The sequence below is a fragment of the Corythoichthys intestinalis genome, chromosome 2 (assembly GCF_030265065.1).
Source record: "Corythoichthys intestinalis isolate RoL2023-P3 chromosome 2, ASM3026506v1, whole genome shotgun sequence".
NCBI lineage: Eukaryota > Metazoa > Chordata > Actinopteri > Syngnathiformes > Syngnathidae > Corythoichthys > Corythoichthys intestinalis.
This window is the reverse complement of record NC_080396.1, coordinates 49199997-49223139: the sequence shown is the minus strand read 5'-3', so window position 1 is coordinate 49223139 and position 23143 is coordinate 49199997. Positions and strand designations below refer to the sequence as shown.

At 38.7% G+C, this 23143-nt stretch overlaps 1 protein-coding gene across 1 annotated transcript in view; it reads left to right on the top strand.

The window, feature by feature from the left end:
- Nucleotides 1–23143, top strand: part of smc5 (structural maintenance of chromosomes 5) — a 49878-nt gene that overhangs the window by 21003 nt on the left and 5732 nt on the right. The window contains exons 11-21 of the mRNA XM_057826964.1: nucleotides 58–171; nucleotides 3918–4012; nucleotides 5411–5543; nucleotides 5631–5807; nucleotides 6218–6387; nucleotides 9497–9620; nucleotides 13452–13574; nucleotides 13672–13773; nucleotides 13874–13969; nucleotides 18631–18735; nucleotides 18824–18943. Of these exons, the coding sequence (XP_057682947.1) occupies nucleotides 58–171; nucleotides 3918–4012; nucleotides 5411–5543; nucleotides 5631–5807; nucleotides 6218–6387; nucleotides 9497–9620; nucleotides 13452–13574; nucleotides 13672–13773; nucleotides 13874–13969; nucleotides 18631–18735; nucleotides 18824–18943 (1359 nt within the window). The remainder of the gene's footprint in view (nucleotides 1–57; nucleotides 172–3917; nucleotides 4013–5410; nucleotides 5544–5630; nucleotides 5808–6217; nucleotides 6388–9496; nucleotides 9621–13451; nucleotides 13575–13671; nucleotides 13774–13873; nucleotides 13970–18630; nucleotides 18736–18823; nucleotides 18944–23143) is intronic.

The window sequence follows — 23143 nt, the reverse complement described above, 5'->3', positions numbered from 1 at the left end:
ATAAAAATATTGCTAATTGGCCGGCCCTTATTCTTATGCTTTATTTTGCTTCCTCAGATCAACATGAAAGATATTCGCTTTGCCAAGTACCTGGAGAGCCACATCTCCTTCAATGACTTGAGGGCGTTTGTCTTCCAGAGGAAAGATGACATGAAAAAGTTCATGGATGAGGTGAGGACGTCTTTGATTACTGTAGATTACAAAGTTTTCCAAGTAAACAAAATACCAATGAAGTTTAAGCCAGTATTTGTAGAGTCTTTTAAAACCTGGAAAAGCTATGCATGTTAAAAATGCATTTTCCATCCATCTAACCACTGACTTTTATGGCCATTCCCTCAAAAATAATCGCTATTGAGAATCCTTTGGAATCAGAATGAAAATCGTATGGTTCTTCAACAGTGGGGTCATTGATCTTTTGCGGTTGCTAGGTTCCACAACTAAGGTTGTGGAACAGCTTGACCCCGGACATCTGCACCATCATGAAACTAGCCTTTTTAAATTGCGGTTAAAGACCCCCTTTTTTGACTAGCCTTTTCTCTCTGGGTAGCCTGTTTTAAAACAAAAATTTAGGGTTTTACTGTGTTTGGATTTTATTTGTTTTATAGTTTCATTTGTTGTAATGACTTTTAGCGTGACATTGTTCCCCCCCCAATTTTATTGTACAGTACTTACCTGCCTGTTTTTTTTGTTTTGTTTTGTTTGTTTTTTGGTTTTTTTATCATGTACTGTATTTTGCATTTTTGTAAAGCTCTTTGAGGACCTCTCAGGTTTTTGTAAAGGGCTATATAAATAAATTTGATTTAATTCTAAGACAAAAGCCAACCCTGGTGGTGGATAATGAAATATTTATGAAAAAAAATACCTGAAAGTAAGTTAATTTTTCAGTCTTGGAATTAAAAAAGATATTTAATGTTCAAAATGAGAAACATAATTGTTTTTAGCATATAAAACTGGTCAACAAGCAGAGGACTTCCTGGATAAAAGTAGTGAAACTTTACTAAATTTAAGTCACCAGAAAAGTTTTTGAGATACAGGATCTGGCCGAAATTGTGGATGCAAGAGCTTTGACATAATATGTTGTTTTCAATGTATTGCTTAAATCCTGGTGTTTTGGAAGTGGACAAAATACAATAAAGTAGATACATATTATAAGCGATGGCACACACTGATATATCCATTTAATTTAAAATGTAGCAACTTGTAATACTGATATCTACAGACCAGAGTATCTTTGTAATCAAACTTCAACATTAAATATCTTGACACTTTAGCCAACTAGCACTAAAATCTTTTATTTTCCAATCCATGTCACCACAGCAGTATGATTTAGTAATTTTTATCTCTGAAGCAGATATTTTCCAAAATTTTGTAGACCAATGTGATCATTACCTTAGAAGTTTATGGCCGCAATACTTTCTAAAAGAGCTGAGACATATATTGGAACTGAGGAAGTTGAGGAATGCTCATCAGACACCTGTTTGGAACATATCACAGGCGAACAAGCCAATTGGGAGCAGGTTGGTGTAGTCATACAATTTAAAGACAATGTTCCTCATCATACAAAAGCAAGGAATTTAGGGATTTCATCTACTGTCCATAAGATCATGATAAGTTTCAGAGAATCTGGAGAAATCACTCTTTTTAAGCGGCAGCCATAACACCATACTGTAAGCCCATGATCTTCGGACCCTTTAACAGCACTGTACCAGGAACAGGAATGGTATTGTCAAGAAAGTTGCAGAATTGGTTCAGCAATACTTTCAGAAACCAATGGCTACTGGATGAAACTTTCCATTCCAAAGAAGAAGCCATTTTTAACAGAACCCAGGAGCAGTGGCATTTTCTCTGGTCTGGTGATCATTTAAAATGAACTGTGGCCAAGTGGAAAACTGTTTTGTGGTCAGACGAATCACAATTTGAAGTTCTTTATTAAAAATTGGGACGCTATCCCATCCTAACTAATGGTATGGGTAACTTACACATCTGTGAAGAGTGCGCAAAGGTTATGGAGAAACATACATTCCCATTCATGCAACATCTTTTTCATGGACACCCCTGTTCATTTTAGAAAGAAAATGCCAAACCACATTCTGAACGTGTTACAACAGCATGACTTTTTAGTAAAAGCGTGCAGGTACTCGACCTTGCCTGTCTGCAGTTCAAACCTGTCTCGCATTGAAAATGTTTGGCGTATTATGAAACATAAAATAGGTCTTAGGTGTTTCTCCCCTTAACCTGAACGCCTCGCCTGAGTGGGGCAGCAAGCACTATTGAGGCTTCACCTGCAGAAGTGTTCCAGGTATTGACTCTCTTAAGCCAAAGCCATCTTGAACTGGGCTCAGCTGCTGCTGCAATGTCTCCACTTCCTTTCCTTAGCTGCTTGGCATCCAACCCGAATCCCTAGAGAAAGTAGCGAATGGACTTTGCTGGAAACCCTCAACAGCCGACTTCTATGGGGAAGATGGCTGCCTGCCAGCCTTTTAAAGCTGCTTCGTCAATCAGATGTTGGTATTTGGCTTTCTTCAGTTGATGGGATATGTCCAGCCACTCTTCCCAAGGCACATAACAAATAGATTATAAATAAAAACCGGAACAGTAATATATCATCGCTCTACGTTGAAATACATCAAAGCAAAGGGCATTTTTAAAATTGCAAGGGGGCGCCACTGAGCCATTTCTTGATTTTGAAAAACAAAAATTTTTAACGTTGCTAAATTATCAAAATTTACGCGAAGCCGCATTTATGTGCAAATTTTTGTGAGTTTTTGAGCATGTTCAGGCCTTCAAATTGGCCATTTTCATTTGCCATGAAAAAAAAAAAAGAAATAATAATAATCCTTCGAAGAACAATAGGGCCTTCGCACGCGAAGTGCTTGGGCCCTAATTCCTGTAATAATGTAACGAATTGGGTTCTAATGTGGTGGATGTGTTTTGTGTGCTGTACCTGAACGCACTGCATGGCAGACGTGACAGTGAGAAAGGTGCATTGGAGGTTTTGCTTTCACTTTTCATGTTCTGTTGCTGGCGCGGGCTGCTCCAAACAGTTGGCGTGATGTGTTGCACAAGTTCTGAAATAAATAATTAAAAATCTGACTAAGCTGGCTATTTCTTTGGCGATGTTACCACAGTAATAATCGTCACCTTAACTTATAAAGACCGGCGAACGGATGTCTGAGGTGGACCGTCGAGATCGTAGACATTCTACAGCCGTATTGTTGAGCCACTTTATGGACACACACACCACGGTCATATTTTTCTATCCTTTCCATCTTCATTTCAATGGTAAGCGTCACCTTTCTCCTTTTTTCCACCACCTTCTGAGACCAAGGATTCAATCCCGGGTTCCGGCCTTCCAGTGTGGAGTTTGCATGTTCTCCTGCCTGGGTTTTCTCTGGGGACTCTGGTTTCCTCCCACATACCAAAAACATGCATGGTGGGCTAATTGAAGACTCTAAATTGTCCATAGGTATGAGTCTGTGCGTGAATGGTTGTTTGTTTCATTGTGCCCTGCTATTGGCTGGCAACCAATTCAGGGTGTACCCTGCCTACTGCCTGTAGATAGCTGGGATAGGTTCCAATATATCCGCGACCCTCATGAGGATAAGCGGCATGGAAAATGAATGAACTAAACTTCTTGGAACCCATGTTGATTTCTCTCACAAAAAAATCTGCCGTGCGTCTGTCTTGCGGGAAAACAAAGAAACTATGGCGCTGTCATAAATCTTCGTATTTCGAGCGTGTCGTCGAATGCAGAAACAAATGGCGAGCCAATTTTTACGTCGGATGTCGAAAAGCTTGTGTGTCGAAGCGATCGTATGTCGAGGTAACACTGTATTCTATTTTTATTCATGTTTAACACAACGTTCCAACTTTATTGGAATCGGGGTTATATTTTGTGTGAATGTTTCTGACTATAGGTGCGTGACAACATGAGATTGAGAGTCAATGCGATTGTTGCACCAGCTGAGTCGTGTGCAAGAACTCCTTCATCACAGCCTATTGAGTCCTTGAGGTGAGAGTCATTCATTTTTCATCATTTTGAAGACATATACACACATGACATAGTATTACAGCTGAAACGATTACAGTGAATCCTCGTTTTTCACGATTAATGTGGACCAGAGCCTGTCGCGATAAGTGAAAAACCGCAAAGTAGCGCACCCTCCCCCTAAAAAAAAATCCTTTTTTTTTTTTGTGTGTGTGTGTGTGTGTGTGTGTGTGTGTGCAATGTATTTATTCAGATTTTGCAGTGGAAAAAGATACATATAAGACATGTTTTTTCCCCAAAGTATAATTTCAAAAGTATATGGCGGTAAGCACAAACAAGGCTGAAAAAGCAGCTTCTGTTCTTGCACCCCTGTTTAAAATAAACTGTTGTGTTTGGTAGAACAGTAAGTCTATATGCTGCCATAGCAGTTTGATGGCACATTATGCCCCCGGACTATTTTTAATTTGTCCATTTTACCCTGGAGACCTCCGTTTAGAGATGCTGCGCAACCGCCCTAACCCATAAAAAGTAAGACATAATAGACGGACAGTCAATTTTTTTATAACAACAATGATTATTTCTACTATTCGAAAGGTTCCTTAATTCATTTTCTTCCTTGGTGTTAAATAGACAGCAGCCAACTCTGTTTGAGCTTCATTATCACCACTGCATTGGACATATTTTCCGTGCACCACTGCCATGCATTGTGGGATATAGGGAGCTCTGAAGTGACCATTGTTGTCGATCGGCCCTCAAAGGGTCGATCTCACCAAGTTCGCTTCAGCTGTTTAGAGAAATGGAACAGCCCTTAAGATGGCAGCGGGGATTCCCCGAAGGGCAAGTGCCCAGGTCAAGTGTGCGAGGGCGAATAAAACTGCTATTGAAACGCAGCCCAGACTGGTGAAAAGGCATCATCAATTTTTGTTAGAATGAAATCCTATCCTCCACTGTGCCCCATGTGGAAAAGTTGGGACACCCCGGCTGTGACTGATACTATCAATCAATTGGTGTGTATTTTTCAGGATGTTTTTAAAATTCTGATAACATTTTATTTTTTATTTCCTGCAGCTTCCGTACCTGCTGACTTGCGCTAAAAACATAGCTGTGAACTGGAATGAGCTTTTTTACAAGTGGACAGTCTGTTTTGCTAAGAATTCTAACCACTGTAGCAGCTTTCGTTCTGACTAAAAAATCGAATATATGAGAGGAGTAATTTTCGCAATATTTTGTGTTTGACGAGAAGAAGGCTTTGAATATTTTCCAAAGGCAGTTGTAATTGCCAAAATGCATGTGGGAGGAAAAATATGGTCCAATGATACCAAGTTTGAACTTTTTTGCTGTAATTCCAAAAAAGTGTGTTTGGTGCAAACAAAGCATTGTGCTTTTATTTCTTGACTGCCGTTTTTTTGTTTGCCTTTGCAGGCGTTTTGGGTTCTTTACCTATTTGCGTGACACCTTTGACGCACCGGAAGAGGTTATGAGTTACCTGTGTATGCAACTTAAAGTGCACGAGATCCCCATAGGCAATGAGAAGACGGAATCCATGATAACAGAGGTGTTAATTTTGTACCGCTTAATAATTGAACTTTTTTGTAATATTAGGTCCAAAAATGGGGCTTAGAATTCTGTACATATTTTACAGATAACAAAGGAGCTCCGCAACATCAGAGTACTGTACGCAGGTGACCAGAAATATGAAATGAAGCAATCTTTCTACTCCAAGCTTACCTCTACCAGAAACACAACAGTAAATCCACCCAAATACCTAAGCGTCACAGTGGATGCTGAGCTGAAAAGGCAACTGGAGCAACAAATGAAGGTGTGAGACATTTGCGATGTTCATATGCGCTCAAACAGATTAAAGGTTTGAAAGCAAACCGCAATTAGAAAAGTTCATGCATGTTTTAAGTTCGCAATTTATTGTCCTTTTGAATTCAGAAACTGTTAATAGTGAGTACGTATACCATAACTTCAGCGTTAATTTTTCCCTACATCACAGTAATGAGTGGACAAAGGCTATGGATTTTATCTTCATTGAATCATCATCTTTGTTGTTTACGTGAGCTGTTTCACATACACACATGTAATTGGTCTTGAAGGTGCTAGCACTGTGTCCTTTGATCTGTTGCTCGCACTTAGGGACGTCATTTCGCAAATTTATTTGTCAGCGTTGGTACGAATTAATAATTGAATGTATTGTAAAACATTTCATCGCCACCCTTTACACAGGTTTGCCAGTCAAGGTTGCGAAACATTGATGAGCAGTTGAATTCAATTCAAAAAGAATCGACCGTATTGGATCGTCGTGACAACGAACTGTTGTCAGAGAAGAAGACCCTCTCAGAATTAAAGGGCAAAAAGAGACATCTGGAACAAAAACTCAAAATCAAACAGGACAGGTATTATTGAACCCACTCGGTCCACTTATGAGTTTTAAAGTCCGACTGTCATCTCATGGGGTACTTACTGAATTGAAAAGAGAAGACTTCACTGAGCCACAACCCATAGTCTTTTTGTCTTTCTAAAATAAACCAAATAAGCACAAAATTGAGTTTTAATCCCGGTTTAAATCCTGTGACGGCAATCAGTAACCAGATGCGATGTACCAAAACAATGGTTAATGCGTGATGTGTAAGGAAGTCGTTAATATGGGAAAAAAAATTAAGTTAAGGCAGAACATACTGAATCGCAGGAGTGCCAAAAAAAAAAAAACATGAATAAATAAATATAAGGAGAAATAAATAAATCAATGAAAATATAGAAATATATATTTTTTTATTGACTTTCACTTTTGTCATTAAAAATCACAAAAGGAAAAAAAACAATGACAATTTTTGTCACTGACTTTTCTATTTCGCTTGGCTTTTCTATTTTGCTTTTAACGAAAGGAATGGTCTGTCGGTAAAGGGCGTTGGGAGGGACTGAAAGTAAAACTAATGTTAACTAAACTTAAAGTAGGTTGAATGTAGTTAAACAACAAATCTGTCTACAAATTATAAGGTAAAGACAAATAAATAAATAAAGAATTGCATAAATAAAATTTGATACAAAACAAATAATTCTGATAATTCCCTGGTACTGACATATTGCCATCAAGTGTGGAATACATCTTGGTCTTATTGACATGAGTCTCCGTATTGTTTGTGTGATTTTGAATACAGTGGTACCTCGACATACGATCGTTTTGACACACGATCTTTTCGACATCCGGCGTAAAATTTGACTTGCCATTTTATTTCTACATCCGACGACATGCTCGAAACATGACGATTTATGACAACCCGGCAGTGTCTTTGGTTTCCCACAAGACGGACACACAGTGGATTTTCTTGTGAGAGAAATCAACATGGTTTCCAACAATGTTAGTACAGGTGGTTAAAAAAAAATGGAAAAAGGTGAGGCTTTCCATTGAAAAGATAGGGAAATATGACCGTGGTGTCCACTGTCCACGTCCGTAAACTGGCTCGACATAACGGCCATAGAATGGCTACGAGCTTGGCGGTCCTCCTCCGTTCGCCAGCCTTTATAAGTTAAGATGACAATTATTTTTATTGTAACATCGCCAAAGAAATCGTCAGCTTGGTCAGGTTTTTAATCATTCATTGCAGAACTTGCCTTCACTTGCCTACTGTCCCCCCGCAGCTGACTCCCAACAACAAAACAAGGAGAAGTGAAAGTAAAAACTCTATACACTCTTTCTCACTCTGTGACATGAGGCACGCGGTGTGTTCAGGTACACCACGCAAAATACATTAGCCACATTAGAACCTGATTCATTTTTTTACAGGTATTATTATTATTTTTATATTATTATTCCGATTTTATTCCGATTTTTAGTCATAATTGTTTTGCTCTTTGTAATTGCTATTTACAATAGTAACAGCATTATTTATCAAGGATTTAGTGTGTTTTTTTGGGCTGTGGAACGAATTAATGGGAGTACTATTTATTCTTATTGGAAAATCCTGCTCGCTATACCAGGGGTCCCCAACCTATTCCACTAAGGCACACTGTGGGTGCAGGATTTCATTCTTACCAAACAAGATGACAACACTTTTTCCCCAATCTGGTGTTTTACAAGTGCAATCAGTTGATTGCAGTCAGGTGTGGCTTGTTTTAGCAGAAGCCTCATTGGTTCAACTGTCTCTGCTGGATCGGCTGGAACAAAAACCAGGACCCACAGTGTGCCTTGAGGACTGGGTTGAAAACCCCTGCGCTATACGACCATTTCGACTTACAAACAAGGTCCTGGAACGAATTAACTTCGTATGTAGAGGTACCACTGTAGTCAGTATAGCGCCACCTTAACAACATGTGGTTGAGCCATGATTGTCTGGCAAGTGTGTTCCATTTACATCTTTCACTCCCCCTCCACCCATTTTCCCTTCGCCCTCCAAGTGGCCTCTGTGTGATGTCATAGCAAATGCCTAGGGCAAGTGAGCAAGGGCGACTCGAAAGTGTTATTGAAACGCAGCCATGGAAATATGATGAAGCAAATGTAGTGTTTTAATACAGTAGAAGAGTAAAGACCAATCTGTTTACTGTGTCTAAAAAGGTTTGCAGTGGACAGCAGTAAGTCAAATCAATTAAGACGTCACTTAAAGACATTAGACCCCCCAAACACATTGATAAGCTGCGTGATTTTTTTTTTTCCAGTGGAAACGTGCTGAATATAACCAACAGTCGTCCCGTTTTGTCGGTGTTACATCAGTAAACCAGCTAGCACATGGCATACCAAGTTACTCTGTGCAAAATAACCTCACACCATAAGCCAAGAAGCTGATACCGCCTGCAGCAAAAACAAAAACTGTCCCTCAGTCTAATTACATCGTTGTTTTTGTTTTATTAAATTTTGTGTTTTCAGCCATTGTTTGGCATATTGTCCTCATGAGATAATCTTGCTAATCAATTTGAATTTATTTTTATTTATTGATTTTATTAAATTTTTCAGTATCAAATGGTCGAAAATGTATCTTTAGTGTATTTTTACAGTTTGGATGAGACTTTTTTTTTTTTTTTTTAATTCAGGCAAATTTATGGGTTTTTTCTTTTTTGTTACAAACAAAACCATGTTAATAAAGGTGTACATTATTGTTTTAAATATATTATTATTATTGAATTACCAATATACAATTAAGTTGATATATATATCCGTACTTTTTTCTTTTAATATTAAAAAGGTGAGCTAAAATAACTGGGAGATCTTTCCACTGAAGCTCTAATGGTCCCAGGTTTGACCCTGGGTTCAAGTATTACAGTTAAATACTCAAAAGTACACAATGCTATGCAAAGGTGTACGTAATAATTTTTAACCAAATACTATTTACAGTGGCGGCAGAGAGTTGAGGAGGGGGCGCGAAACGTTTGCTTTCCAGGGGGCGGGGGAGGGGGCAACTATATAATTGAGAAGCACTGGCTTAGTGGTTATGGCTTGTGCACGGTTGTGCTCTCGGGATTTAACGAATTTAACATTCTTGTGAATGACTACTACTACTTCCATGTTTTTAGGCTGAAGCATTTGAGTAACAGTAGAATTGACTTGAAGAAGGCTGAGGCGGAGACAAAAAAGAAACTAATTTCTGTCAAGTCCCAGAAGAAATCCATGGTCACTGCATTATTGGAACAAATTAAGGTAAAATTAAGTGAACTGGAATGCTCTTGCAGCAACACTCATACTTCTTCTGATGTTTATACATTGTATGCTTGAAATATTCTGCCAACACTACTTCTTTAAGAGTGCAGTTAAGCCATGCCCACAGATAGCAGGGTATCTAGCAAAAAACTTTTTCTGGCCTATCATTCATACGCAGACGTACATTTTGTGCATTAAAAAAGAGGTTTTTTTTAACAGTCAAAACTAGGGCTGCAGCTATCAAATATTTCAGTAATTAAGTTTCTACTGAAAATTCCATCGAGAAATCGGATAAAACATATTTGTTTTTTAGGTAAAGAGCAATTATAAATATACATACGAAAACAAGACATTTCACCTAATATTGAACAAATTTTAGACAATCAATGTCTTTATTTTAGATGTACATCATTGAAAACAGCCAGAAATTGCATCTCAGATGTGACTAGACAAATAAAACAACAAATTCACTGCTTTCTCTAAAAAAAAACCTGAGATCTTATTTTAAAATCAGAATTCTTACCTAAAAATGTCATCACGCTTGACAGCACACATCACTTAAAAGTTTGGTGTTTTTCCCTCGTTTTTCAACTGAATTTCCATTTGTGTTGAGCTATTTCTAAATGCTATTTAAGTTTGAAGTCTTAAATTCTTAGTCCTGATAGGATTTTGAGTTATTGCAGTGTTCTAAATAAATGTATGATGCCTGCTGTTTTGGAGCACATTAGGCACCAGTGCTACTTGGTGTTTTATCCATCAATGACCACCGAGCTAAAATTGACAGTTAGCTTTATTATGTTTTTATTTTACACTCTCATCTCTCTACGGCGCTATGTTTTTACAGATTAAATAAAGCCTGTATGAAAAACACGTTAGCCACGCATCAACAATAGGCATAATTAATAGAAACTTAGCCCTCCACAGGTCTAACGTTACATTAGCAAGGTACAGTAACGTTAACCTTATTTATTAGGGCTACATTAACTTAATTTTACCTTGTCCTGAGTATCGCTCCTCCGTTCTCAGAGTAAGTGGGGTGCCTTCGGTGGAGCGGGGGCTAGGCAAGTGGGTCGCGTGGTGGCGCCCAGTGGCGCCCGGCCTGTGTTTCGGGGGTGGTCAAGGATCGTGGGGTCCAGCCAGTGGTGCGGAAGCGTCGGTGGTGCCGCGGGCAGCCGGGGCCGGGCGGGGACACTGTTATGCAAGCGCTGTCTTGCAATAAATTCATGAAACCGTGTTCGCCTTGGTTTCCAGCTTTAAATTTTACCACACTTTTGACATTTTCTACTTTTTTGGGTGCCTTTTTCTTCGCTTTCTTCAGCTTCTTTGTCATAACCTCTATATCCATGCATCGTTGAAATCAAATGTATCCACTGCCTCTTTACTTTTCCTGTACGCATGTGACGTTAGCGTGTTGTGCCGCATTAAAAGTAGTCCAGGCAAAACGTCATGCTTTGAGCTGGCAAAATTAAACGATTCCTCGATGTGGAGAAAGTGCTTTGATCCATTTTTAAAATCAAGTTACTCGAATTATTGGAGTAATCGTTTCAGTTCTAGTCAAAACTCCACAACAGGCGACCAAATATGTTCAAACATCATAAGTGCGACCCGTGTTTATGTTCAGAGACGGTGCGCTTACGCTCCGAGGAATTGACGCCACTTGTAGTCCAGATGCTGTTTTTCTTTTTTTTTTTTTAATGTCCAAATGTCGGTGAAGTTGCACAAATAAGGAAAAGGAAATGTCAGAGTTAGTTAGACATGGCGAAATATTGATTTATTAGTTGCATGTTGAGCACAGAATAAAAGATATTAAAAACATGCTTCTCATTGAATGCAAGAACCAAAATACGGGAGAAAATGTTCATTCTTGTGGCTTTGGCATATCCCTTAACCAGTACACCATGGGGTGGCACACGTCACGCTAACCCAAGGTTTGTAACAGCTAAATCTATGTAGAGAGTCTTGACACGCTTAAGAAATATGCAAAGAAAAAAACTCTCGCTCTTGGGTGCAGTAAAATGATGTGGTGTGGACGTTTTTTTTTTTCTTCTTCTAGACTGAGGCGGTAAGGCAAGATAGAGGTAGTCCCTGGGTTACGAACCACTTCCATTCCTAGGTTGGTGAAGTAACCCGAATTTCCGGCAAGTCGGAATTAAACCTTTAAGTACCCTCAGATACCACCTAAACTTCAAAATAACTGTCCAAAAACATGTATTATACATCATATTAATAATGTAAAGTAAAAAATGAGACACTGAGAGATACGTTGTGTTAAATGTTGTTATATTCAATGACTTGGAGCGTTTAAAAAATTAAATAAATAAAAAAAAAATATATATATACCGTTATTCAGGCTTTACTCGCAAGTGAGTCGTCTTGCTGAGAGAAAAGGGCACTCTGGAAAGAGTAGGGAGGCGAGAGAAGGGGTATATCATGGCCGCTCAGGTTGCCAGCGTGCCCTTTCTTAATGCGAGCCTGCCGTTCGAACTCCAAAAAACGGGTCAGGACTCGCAAGAGGAATCCACGCCCGAGGGAAACAGCAGCATTAGAAAAGGAAGTGGGACCTGACACTGTCAGGAACTGCAGGATGGCAGCTATGCTGCTGGGGGAGGAAGGGATCCTGACATGGCAAGAACTAGGTACAAAAAAAAAAAAAAGGACTGGATTAGACTTGTGCCGATTACCGGTTTCAAGGTATACCGTGGTATGAAAACATCAAGGTTTCAAAACCGCAAAAAATTTCTTTCATACCGTCCCTAATGTATTAGCTATTTTTCAAGTCTCAAAAATGCAGGGAGAAATCCCTTGCTTGCAGCTGCAGTGATCAACCCTCCCCCATCGGTCATTACTCAGTGTTAGTGAGTCAGCTGTGCTACACCATGGCTGGAGGAGGTAACACTCCTGAACCTGAACCGAAGAAAACGAAATCGCAGGTATGGGAATACTTGGACTACAGAGAAGTTACGGACGGCCGCGGCTTAGAGGGGGAGGGCCAACTGACATGTAAAACACGTTTGCGGAGGGTGGCTGTCAAGGACCCAATACCTTGAATATGATTTTGCATTTATACAAAATTAAATGTTAGGAAACACTGTCATGAACGTTTCCCACCAGCTATGTGAGTTAACTCCAGCGTGTTTAGTATGTCTAGCGATGGTAAAACGTGGTGTTTTTCTCTCTCTGGCAACTGTGCTTGTTGAGAAAGTATGCGTATAATGTAAATATATGATACGAGTCATACACACATGCTTTTTATGGAAAATGATTATTTTTGTTCTTATGTTAATAATGCTGAGCTGTGGCTGTAGTTTTATGCTCATCTAAAGGACAGAACTTTTTTTAGATTTTGTTTAGAATAATTTTGTAATTTTTTTATCACATTTATTTTAACTTAACATTATACTTATTTTCCAATTTGCTAATGTTTTGAAAAATAAAAATGCTGTCAAATGAAAATTTTTTTGTTTTGTTTTTAATACCCAGACATCTTAACACATTTTAGAGCTGTAATTGCAACACCGTGATACAGTGAAACCGTGATATTTTTGCTTAAGTTATCATACCGTCAGAATCTCATACGACACATGCCTAGACTGGAGACATAATGGCGGACAGGACTCCTGGGTCGTTAAGTCGAAATCACTTAAGTCAGGTACGTCTTAACCCGGGGACTACCTGTACTCGGTTTTAGAAAGCCTTGCTATTTGTGGACATGGCCTCCGTAATTAAGGTTCTCTGATTCAAATGTTTCGAATAGTAACCCGCTCTTTTATGGCTCTTGCCTATTATTAATATCAGAATGTCATTTTTTCCTCATGTACCCACATCCCTTAGTTGCAAGCCAAGCTGACCATGGAGAAGGTGTACCTGGAACTGGAGGTGGTGGGGCTGTTGGCAGAGAAGACCAAGGTGGAAAATGCTTGCAGAGAAGACACAAGCAGATTCGAAGCCCTTAAGGTGAATATTGGACACTCCATTATCTGCTCACCATATACTAGCTATCTGTTGCTAATGTAAAACTTGAACTGTGTGTTTTTTTTTTATTTTATTTTAGGAGCAATGTCGCCAGCTAGAGGAAAGTACAGTCCAGCTGACCAAAAGATGCAAGGAGCTCATGAAGAAATGCGGAATGCAGCCCGATGAGGCTTTACCAAAAGTATGTGTGGAGTTAGGTTTGGGGTCCACCAAATATCCCACTTGACTTTGATTGCCATGTGGGTCCCTTTGCGATGCTTTATGTGTTTCTGTGAATGCAGGCTTTCAATACGCTGCCTGACACGCTGAATGAGTTGGAAGCTATGTTGAATGAACAACAGGCCAGAGCCGACTGCTTTCCCGGACTCAGTAAAAAGGTAAGCGCAGTTGACAATCACATCTAATAAAGAAAGACAGACCTTCAACCAGCCCAGCTAGCAGGCTAATGTCAGAGAAACTAGCTGTGGTTGGATAATTTAAATGCATTTGTTTTGTTTGTTGATTGTGACAAAACTGTGGCTTGCTTGGAGACATTTGGCAAAATGGCTAATGGAATAATTTTTTCTAAATTGAAGCATAAACTCCATAATAATTGACATGACACGGGGCGCAAGGCCGATCCGTAGGGGGCCTATTTTCAAAAACTTCAAATTCAAATATTTTCAAAACCAAAGCTGCTACTGACCTAAAACCAAAACAGGCACCTACCTTAACCATATATCAGTCTCCATGAGCAGCGGCATAAAAAATTCAAAGTCGTTCCCTTGTAAAATCCAGATTAATTATTTTTTTATAAAAGTATAACAAAACTTAAAATGGCTATGCAATTCTCAGATTTTACACTACATTTACACTAGCACAAAAATCACCAAATGCAGAGATAATCACCTATATTTTCTGGATCAATAGCAATATTTAACATATAAGTTTTTGCCCAAAATATCAACTTTTTTTTTTTTTCAACAGCTAATAAATCACTAAATTTCCACATCAGAAACTTAATACTTGAGGAAAACATGCAGAATCAATGATAAATAATATATAAATAGATTGATAATAAATTATTTATACATTCACAACTTATTATAGAATAGAATAGCCCTTTATTGTCATTATACAGCTGTACAATGAAATTGTGGAACATCTTTCTTTACAGTGCAGGATAAGATAAATCTCAAAAGGGACATGGAAGTATAAAGTATGAAATCTAAATAAACATAAATATAAAAAGCGTATGAGTTAGTCCTATAATTCAGGCAGTGCAAATAATCGATGTGCTGTTACCCGGATGTTAGCCTCGTCTTTCAATGCCTTGCGTTTTCTTGTCAGCTTCCTCGACTTGTACAAGTCCCTGTTCCTTGCCGTCTCCTTTCTGCCCTCCTCGACTCTGCTTCTTTTTCTGCCGGTCGGCCACTCCAAGGCCTTGTTCTTCCTTGCTTCTGAAGTCACATCCTTGAAGAAGTTCGCACCAAAACAGCCAGGAACTCCAGCAGGTGCTCTTGTACTTCCTGCACATCAGGGAGTCCTATAGCGACATCCTGAAGGACGCCTTCTGGGCCATGGGGAGGGATGGCCGCTTGAAGACCCCAGGCCTGTCTCCAGCTCTCCCTTGTCCTCTGGAATATCTCCAGGAACTCTGCAGTGTCCCTGTGTTCCTCCTTGCCCGTGGTCATGGTGAGAAGCCTCAGCCCGGGGACCGTGTTGGCGTTGACGACCTCCATGATGAGCCCGACGCTCTGCTACTCGATCGAAGAGCGCACCAGCACCGTCTGGACAGACTTGTAGTTCTCCCACCTGGCCAGCACCTTCAGGCTCGAGAATCGGGCCGTCCTCATTCTCTCAGGCTGCCAAAAAACATGTTTGTTTGTTTGTTTTAGAAAGATAGGTGTTTTGATTCATCTTTTTAATAAAGTGAATAATACTGGCCACTTACTTTAACCCCAGGACACCTGGGAAGCACCTTACAGCCTTTGTTGTGGAAGCTGCTGTAGATGTTCTTACAAAGGTGCACGGGGTCAAAGTAGATGAAGATCTGCTTGTTGCCGTCGACAAAGGGGTTGGTGTAGGACCAGGTTCCCTAGGGGAGCTCAAGGCTGGCGTAGTAGCCAGCATTTTTGGTGTGGCCAAAGCTGACCAAGTGGAAACACAAAGAACTTTTTCCGTTGAAAATTCTTGTAAATAAATGCTTTTATCCCTGTATTTATAGAATATATATACACAGTGCCCTCCATAATTATTGGCACCCCTGAAAAAGATTTGTTTTTTAGCTTCTAATATATATTTTTAATTCAAATAATATGGGACCTTAATGGAAAAAAAGAGAAAAATCCAACCTTCAATACAACTGCATTCATTCAGTGGGGAAAAAAATCCCACGTAAAGAAAAAATTATTTGACATCAAATAATGTGTGTCACAATTATTAGCACCCCTGGTGTTAATACTTTGTACAACCCCCTTTTGCCAACAAAACAATGTCTGGGGACTGAGATGGCCATGGGAAGAGCTTGATTTTGTGTCTGGTGAACCATTTCTGTGTAGATTTGGCCATATGTTTAGGGTCATTGTCTTGCTGAAAGACCGCGTGACGACCCATCTTCAGCTTTCGGGCAGAGGGCAACAGATTTTGATTTAAAATGTCCTGGTATTTCAAAGCATTCATGATGCCATGCACCCAAACAAGGTTCCCAGGGCCTTTGGAAGTGAAACAGTTTCACAGCATCACTGACCCACCCCCATACTTTACAGTGGGTATGAGGTGCTTTTCAGCATGCGCATCTTTCCCGGCACGCCAGACCCACTTAGAGTGTTTGTTGCCAAAAAGCTCAATCTTGGTCTCATCTGACCAAAGCACACGGTCCCAGTTGAAGCCTGGGACCGTGTGTATTTTTGTGTGAATGTACAAAGTATTAACACCAGGGGTGCTAATAATTGTGACACACATTATTTGATGTCAAATAATTTTTTCCTTAAGTGGGATTTTTTCCCCCCACTGAATGAATGCACTTGTATTGAAGGTTGGATTTTTCTCTTTTTTTCCATTAAGGTCCCATATTATTTGAATTAAAAAAAAAAAAAAAATTAGAACCTAAGAAACACATCATTTTCAGGGGTGCCAATAATTATGGAGGGCACTGTATATATATACAGTATATATATATATATATATAATACGTAAAACAGTCTCGATTTTTGGTTAAAAGCAACAACAACAAAAAAAACGGGCAGTTAGTATTTATTTTCCATAAATATGTCAAATGTGCTGCTAGGTAAGTCACTCTGGCGGCCCTCTTAGTACAACAGAGCTTTTTCCGCTGAAAATTCTTGTGAATAAATGCCTAAATCCCTGAATTCTTTATAGATATGGACTTAAAACAGTCTCCAATCTTGTTTAAAAGAGAAAAAAAAACGTGCAGTTAGTATTTATTTTACGTAAATATTGCGAACTATAAGGCTAGTCAGTTAAGAAAATTAGCCCCCGCCATGTGTAAACAGAGAGCTTTTTCTGTTGAAAATTCTTGTGAATAATTGCTTAAATCACTGAATTATTTATAGATGTGGACGTAAAACAGTCTCGATTCTTGTTTAGAAGCTGAAAAAAAAACGGGCAGTTAGTACTTATTTTACGTAAATATTGCGAACTGTAAGGCTAGTCAGTTACGAAAATTAGCCGCCTCTATGTGTAAACAAAGAGCTTTTTCTGTTGAAAATTCTTGTGAATAAATGCTTCAATAACTGAATTCTTTATAGGTATGGAGTTAAAACAGTCTCAATTCTTGGTTAAAAGCAAAAAAAAAAAAAACGTGCAGGTCGCATTTATTTTGTGTAAATATTGCGAACTATGTGGCTAGTCAGTTACGAAAATTAGCCCCCGCAATGTGCAAACAAACAGCTTTTTCTGTTGAAAATTCTTGTGAATAATTGCTTCAATCACTGAATTCTTTATAGAGATTGACGTAAAACAGTCTCGATTCTTGGTTTAAAGCAAAAACCGGGCAGTTGGCAGTTATTTTACGTAATTATTGAGAGGTATAATGCCAATGCTGTGGCGGCCAATTTCTCCCATTGATTAATTTATTAACGTTTCAAAATGCATGCATGGTACGAAAAATATAATAATTACCTTGAATCCTTGAACAAATCACTCCTGAGACAATCCGTCCTGTTTGTATGTGTTACAGCTTTCGTACTTTTTCAAAAATCCGGCTTAAATCCGGCTTGGGTTATGTGTGACAGTTTAACTGACTGCCACCGACTGCTAATAAATGAAGCGGAGTGTGGTACAGCCCGCTATGGGAAGGCGTGACACAGTGAATGGCAAATATGTCAGGTCAAGTATTTTGAAGTCATAATTGAAGTCATTCTAAACATTTTTAGGGCAAGGGAACTTACTACTAGTGGTAAAACTCAGTGAGTCATTGAAAGTTTTTTAAAATTAAATAATGTGTAAAATCTTTTACCTTTATTGATCATGTTATATCCAGCGTTTTAAACTATATTGTAGTATTTGCATTGAGTTAATTTTCTCTTCACTTATAGATTAGTCGATACGATAGTGGTTTAATTACCTGACATGTTTTACGGAAGTGTTCAGCGAAACATGTCAGGTAATTAAACCGCCTATAACTATTGTCTGGGATAAAAAAAAAAATTTGACTAATATATTGTAGTATATTTACAGTTCAAACATTTTTAGGGCCGTGTCACTTGCAGCTCATGGTAAATCACACTTTAGCCACTGAGAGTATCAAAATACTGTATCTGTTAAACCTTTACTTTCATCGCGCTGTAAGCAACATTAAAAACAATATTGTAGTATACTGTATTTACAGTTCATATTAAGAATTGAGGTAAATCTAAACATTTTTGCTATTCTCAGCTGAACTTGGTATTATATTCAAGACTTTTACAAATTTTACTTCATGTGTCCCATTTTAAGTTAAGGAAAATAGTATATAACCAGTGCTTTAAAGAGTGTTTTTAACGTAACCTCCACAAGCATTTTTTTGTGTGTAATCTTAATTGCTTTTGTGTCCGAGGTTGTTGAGGAGTGCAAGAAGCGAGAACAGGAAATAAAAGAGCTGGAACAAGAGCTGATTGAGAAGAATGCAGCCTTAGCATCTTTAAGAAAGAAAAAGTTACAGGTACGAGTTACACCACTTTGTTTCTCAGATATACCTCAGACAAGCAGGAAAAAATGGGCAGACTGTATGTATGTTATTTGTTTTGCAGGCTAAAGAAAGCTGGCTCAACCCGCTGAAACAGCTGGTGGAACAAATTAACGATAAGTTCAGCGATTTCTTTCGCGCCATGAAGTGTGTAGGAGAAGTGGATTTGCACATTGAAAATGAGGTAGAGCACTTTAAAACAAACTCTGGACAATTCCACCTCTGATTCTTTCCTTTTAAGCGTGCCTGGTTTGCCCCTTTACTCACATACTGAAGAGAAAACCCACACAGTGATTGATACCATAAGGGTACCACGTATAGAAAAACATGTAGTTCTTAAAAGATAAGTGTTAGTATGAGTTATAATAATCTGATATTAAAAACCCCTCTTAAAGTGATCCTCTGATTTAAATACATGTAGGCTCTAATAAACCACAATTGTTCTCTTGTACTAAAATATGTTGTTAGAAACACATAAAATGTTAAATCAATGGCAATATTTTATAATATTTAGTCCATATTTTGACCGTTAGTTGGCGCCATGGTTTGCGGGCTCGCAGTGATGATGTAATTGGTATCTTTCCGAATGTGTAGCGTGTTCAACAATTGCTTATTGCTGCCTAAACTCACGAAGTAAAATACCATGATGTGCTGCTTTTCGATGCAATTTCCAGTCAAATGGAAAAAAGGGGAGTGAAGTGAGTGGTCAAGGTGGAATTATTATTTTTAGTCAATAAATGTGCGTAAGTGGAAGCTTCTCCCCCTTTTTGGTCCCTGTATGCATGTATCCTACCCACCACGCGTTACAACTGGCGCCCGAATATTTTTCCTGGATCCTCAGTCAAGTAAGGGTCCCATCGCGTCTGCACTAATGGTTTTGGATCTGTCCATTTATTTTTATTCGTCGGTCCCACAGCGGCTTTTCGGATCAGTCTATTTTGTCGAATTGACGGCCTAATCACGGCTGCGATATTGCCATGGGATCGGTCTAATTCCTGGATCTTCGAGTGAGTAACAAACGCGGATTTGGATTAGTATTGCTATCTTTTTTGTTGACTATTCTTCGTGGGAGTTTTCCCCAAATCATACTAAATGATTAAAGCACTATGGAACGCTACAGTGACGACAGTGACTCTGACGTGGACCTTACAACAATGTTGGAGTTCGTCAGGGAATGCGTGTTTGCGTACTGCTCTCGTATTCTCCCCTTTCTGGTACTTTTATACACGTATCCTAGCTACCACGCGTTACAATGTACAAGACCTGGATTACACAGGGTGTGCTCTTTGGCCTGTACTGTATGTAAAGCACACGACAGCTCTGGATGCTAACAATCTACATAATGATATTGGGAAAACGTTTGAAAATGCAATATGCTTACCTTGAATATCTGCTAATAAAACCGGAGTTCCCGAATCCAAACAGCATGCACTCTTGCTCCCAACCGGAGTTCAACAGCACTCTCTCACATCACCAGTTTTGCCCAACTTTTGTCTTATCAGGTATTTGCTGCACGCATTTTTCCCTGAAACTCGTCTTGTGAACGACCGACAGTGCTGTCCTGCTCTTCACTTTTCAGATCTGGTTCAAATAGGAAGGGTAGAACTGACGACATGTTGGGAAAGCTAACGAGTGACAAGCTGGAATTTCGGCATTCGGGGCCAGTGACGTCACGCACTGCGACGTAACGAGAATGGCGACCTATAACTTAAAATAATTTTACAAACTTTATTAAAACAAAAAACATTAAGAGGGGTTTTAATATCAAATTATTATAACTCATACTAACATTTATGTTTTAAGAATTACTTGTCTTAAAAATAGAGGATCCCTTTAATGTTTTTGTTTTAATAAAAATTGGAAAATTAGTTAAAATAATAGGTCGCCATTGTTGTTGATGACGCAATGCACTCTGGGCTGTGACATCACTGTTGTTCGCAGATCTTCACGGTATACTATTGTGTGATTCAACTTATTCCAATATTATTATGGAGATAGTTAGCATCCAGAGCTATCGTGTGCTTTACATATGAATAGGGTGTACAGTGAAACACAGCAGTTTGATATTTTTTGCAGATAGCCCGTACATCACAGCACACGGAAACATTGATGCAATTTGCCCCTGCTGAGACGTCTAATGACATCTTACCTTTTTTTTTAATCACGTCAAAGCGATATTGATGAGCCATATTGATGATCATCATGCCGGTGTTTTCAGATTTATCAGACTTATCAGATATTGCTCCTGAAACTTGCGTGGCAGTGAATAAGCGACATGGAAAACGAATGAATAAATGTCTTAAACTACGGCTGTCCCAAACGATTATTTTTTGCCAATTAGTCAGCCGACCTTTTTTTACGATTAGTCGACTAATCTAATATATACATTTTTTAAAAAACAATTTAGCAACTTTTGTTGACACTATTGTTGCAATTTTTGTTGATGCTTAGTAATTCACAAAAAAACTTTTTGGAACACTTAAATTCTTTATCAATGTTTAGTTTTATTTACCATATTAAACATATAAATAACAATAATAAATCACAAACAATGAGGTCAAAGGCGTCTGACATTAACTAATGCAAAAGAATTGAATGTAAACGGTTAAACTGACTTCACCTTTCTAACAGCAGTCAAAGCAATTTTTACTATCTCTTTTTGTGGTATGTCTATATTTTTCTAAACATTAAAATGAAGGAAGGTGAGCATGTCTACATGCTCAGGTGTAAATTTAGCCCTTTTTTTGGTAACAATGTTCACAGCAGCTGAGAAAAGACGCTCAGATGGTGTTGAAGTTGCAGGCAATGCCAGGTATAATCTGGCCGGAGGAGCCAGGTTTGGAAAAACTGAAAATATACAGATAAAGCAGAGGGCGTACAGAAAATATTACCACAATGATTTTGAATGAAAGGCACACATAGTCATAGTAATAAAAAGATGAAAAGCAACAAACAGTCCGCGAATGCGGAAGCGAGGCTTGACCACAAAGCAGATAACAATAGCAGAGGGATTGCGTACAAGGGTTTATTGAACACGTACAAAAAACACACGATCGCGAAAAGGGACACAAAAATAGGGTCCGTAACAGCAGGTTGGGATAAAAACCCCCAAAAAATACAGAGGGAAAACCGCGGTGAGAGGCCGTAAAAGCAAGGCAAAATCAAATAATGCACTAGAATACCTGCACATGGTAGAGGATTCCAAAAACCAGGGCGGCAGACAAATGCAAATACCAAGGCAAAGATGCAACTCTCAACGAAGGGGTCAAGAATAAAAACTGTCAAATGGCAGTAAGTCAATATCTCGGCAAGCCGCCTAGGATCGGTTTAAAGATATTGCTGATGAGCTGTAATTGGACACACGTATGACGTTGGGAACTCAATCCCACTGCTCTGTAACAAAACAATCTGACCAGCAGCAGAATGTGACAAAATCATGCCAGTCGTCGTACTAGCTTCGTTTGCTAGCTAGCACAACTGTTCTCCCAGTCCATTCCAACCGTGTCATCACCCCCAGCGTGCATTTCGCGCATAAAACATGGCACCCTCCGGAGGTCAAAACATATACTAAATATTATAGATTTTAAAATCAATGGTAATAATATGTGTTTCGAATAACATATATTAGTAACAGCAACAAAACAATTGTGGCTTATTAGAGCCTACAAGTCTTTAAGACTGAGGTTCCCTTTAGTAGTTGTTAGAGCTGGGAATCTTTGGGCACCTAACGATTCGATTACGATTACGATTCAGAGGCTCCGATTCGATTATAAAACGATTATTGATGCACCCCACTCCTTTTTTTTTTTTTTTTTTTTTTTTTTTAATTTGTTTTGTACATTAGTTCCAAAATTGTTCAAAAATCCTCTCAGGCTAAACCAAACTACTATTTCGGTATCAAGTTAACATATAGCAGTAAACAAATATACAAAAATAACAGTAAATAAAAAGCTCCAGTCCCCATTCTATATCAGCAGCTTTAAACTACTTTCAATTAATTTAATGTTGTGAATCAACCGTTAAAGTTGTTAAAATTGCTCCTGTTATTCCATAATTTCTCTTTTGTCTACTTTCAACATGTAAAAGTTTTAAAACTATTTTAAAGATAGATTCAAGTCAATATTTTACCGATTTAGGAGTATTTTAGATAAAAAGTTAATTAGGTTCGCTTGGAGGGTTCGCAACAACAGCCTTGCAGGAAGTGTACTGCTTTAAGATGGCGGCCGTTACTAACGCCCGCATCTAGTTTTTTGTAGATGTGCTGGTAACGATACCGAAGCTATAATGCATCTAGTCCTGTATAAATGATATCTACCGTAACATAATGTGGCTTGTAGCAGCTTTTCGGCAGCAGTCAGGTATGTTTTTGTTTTTTTTATATCTC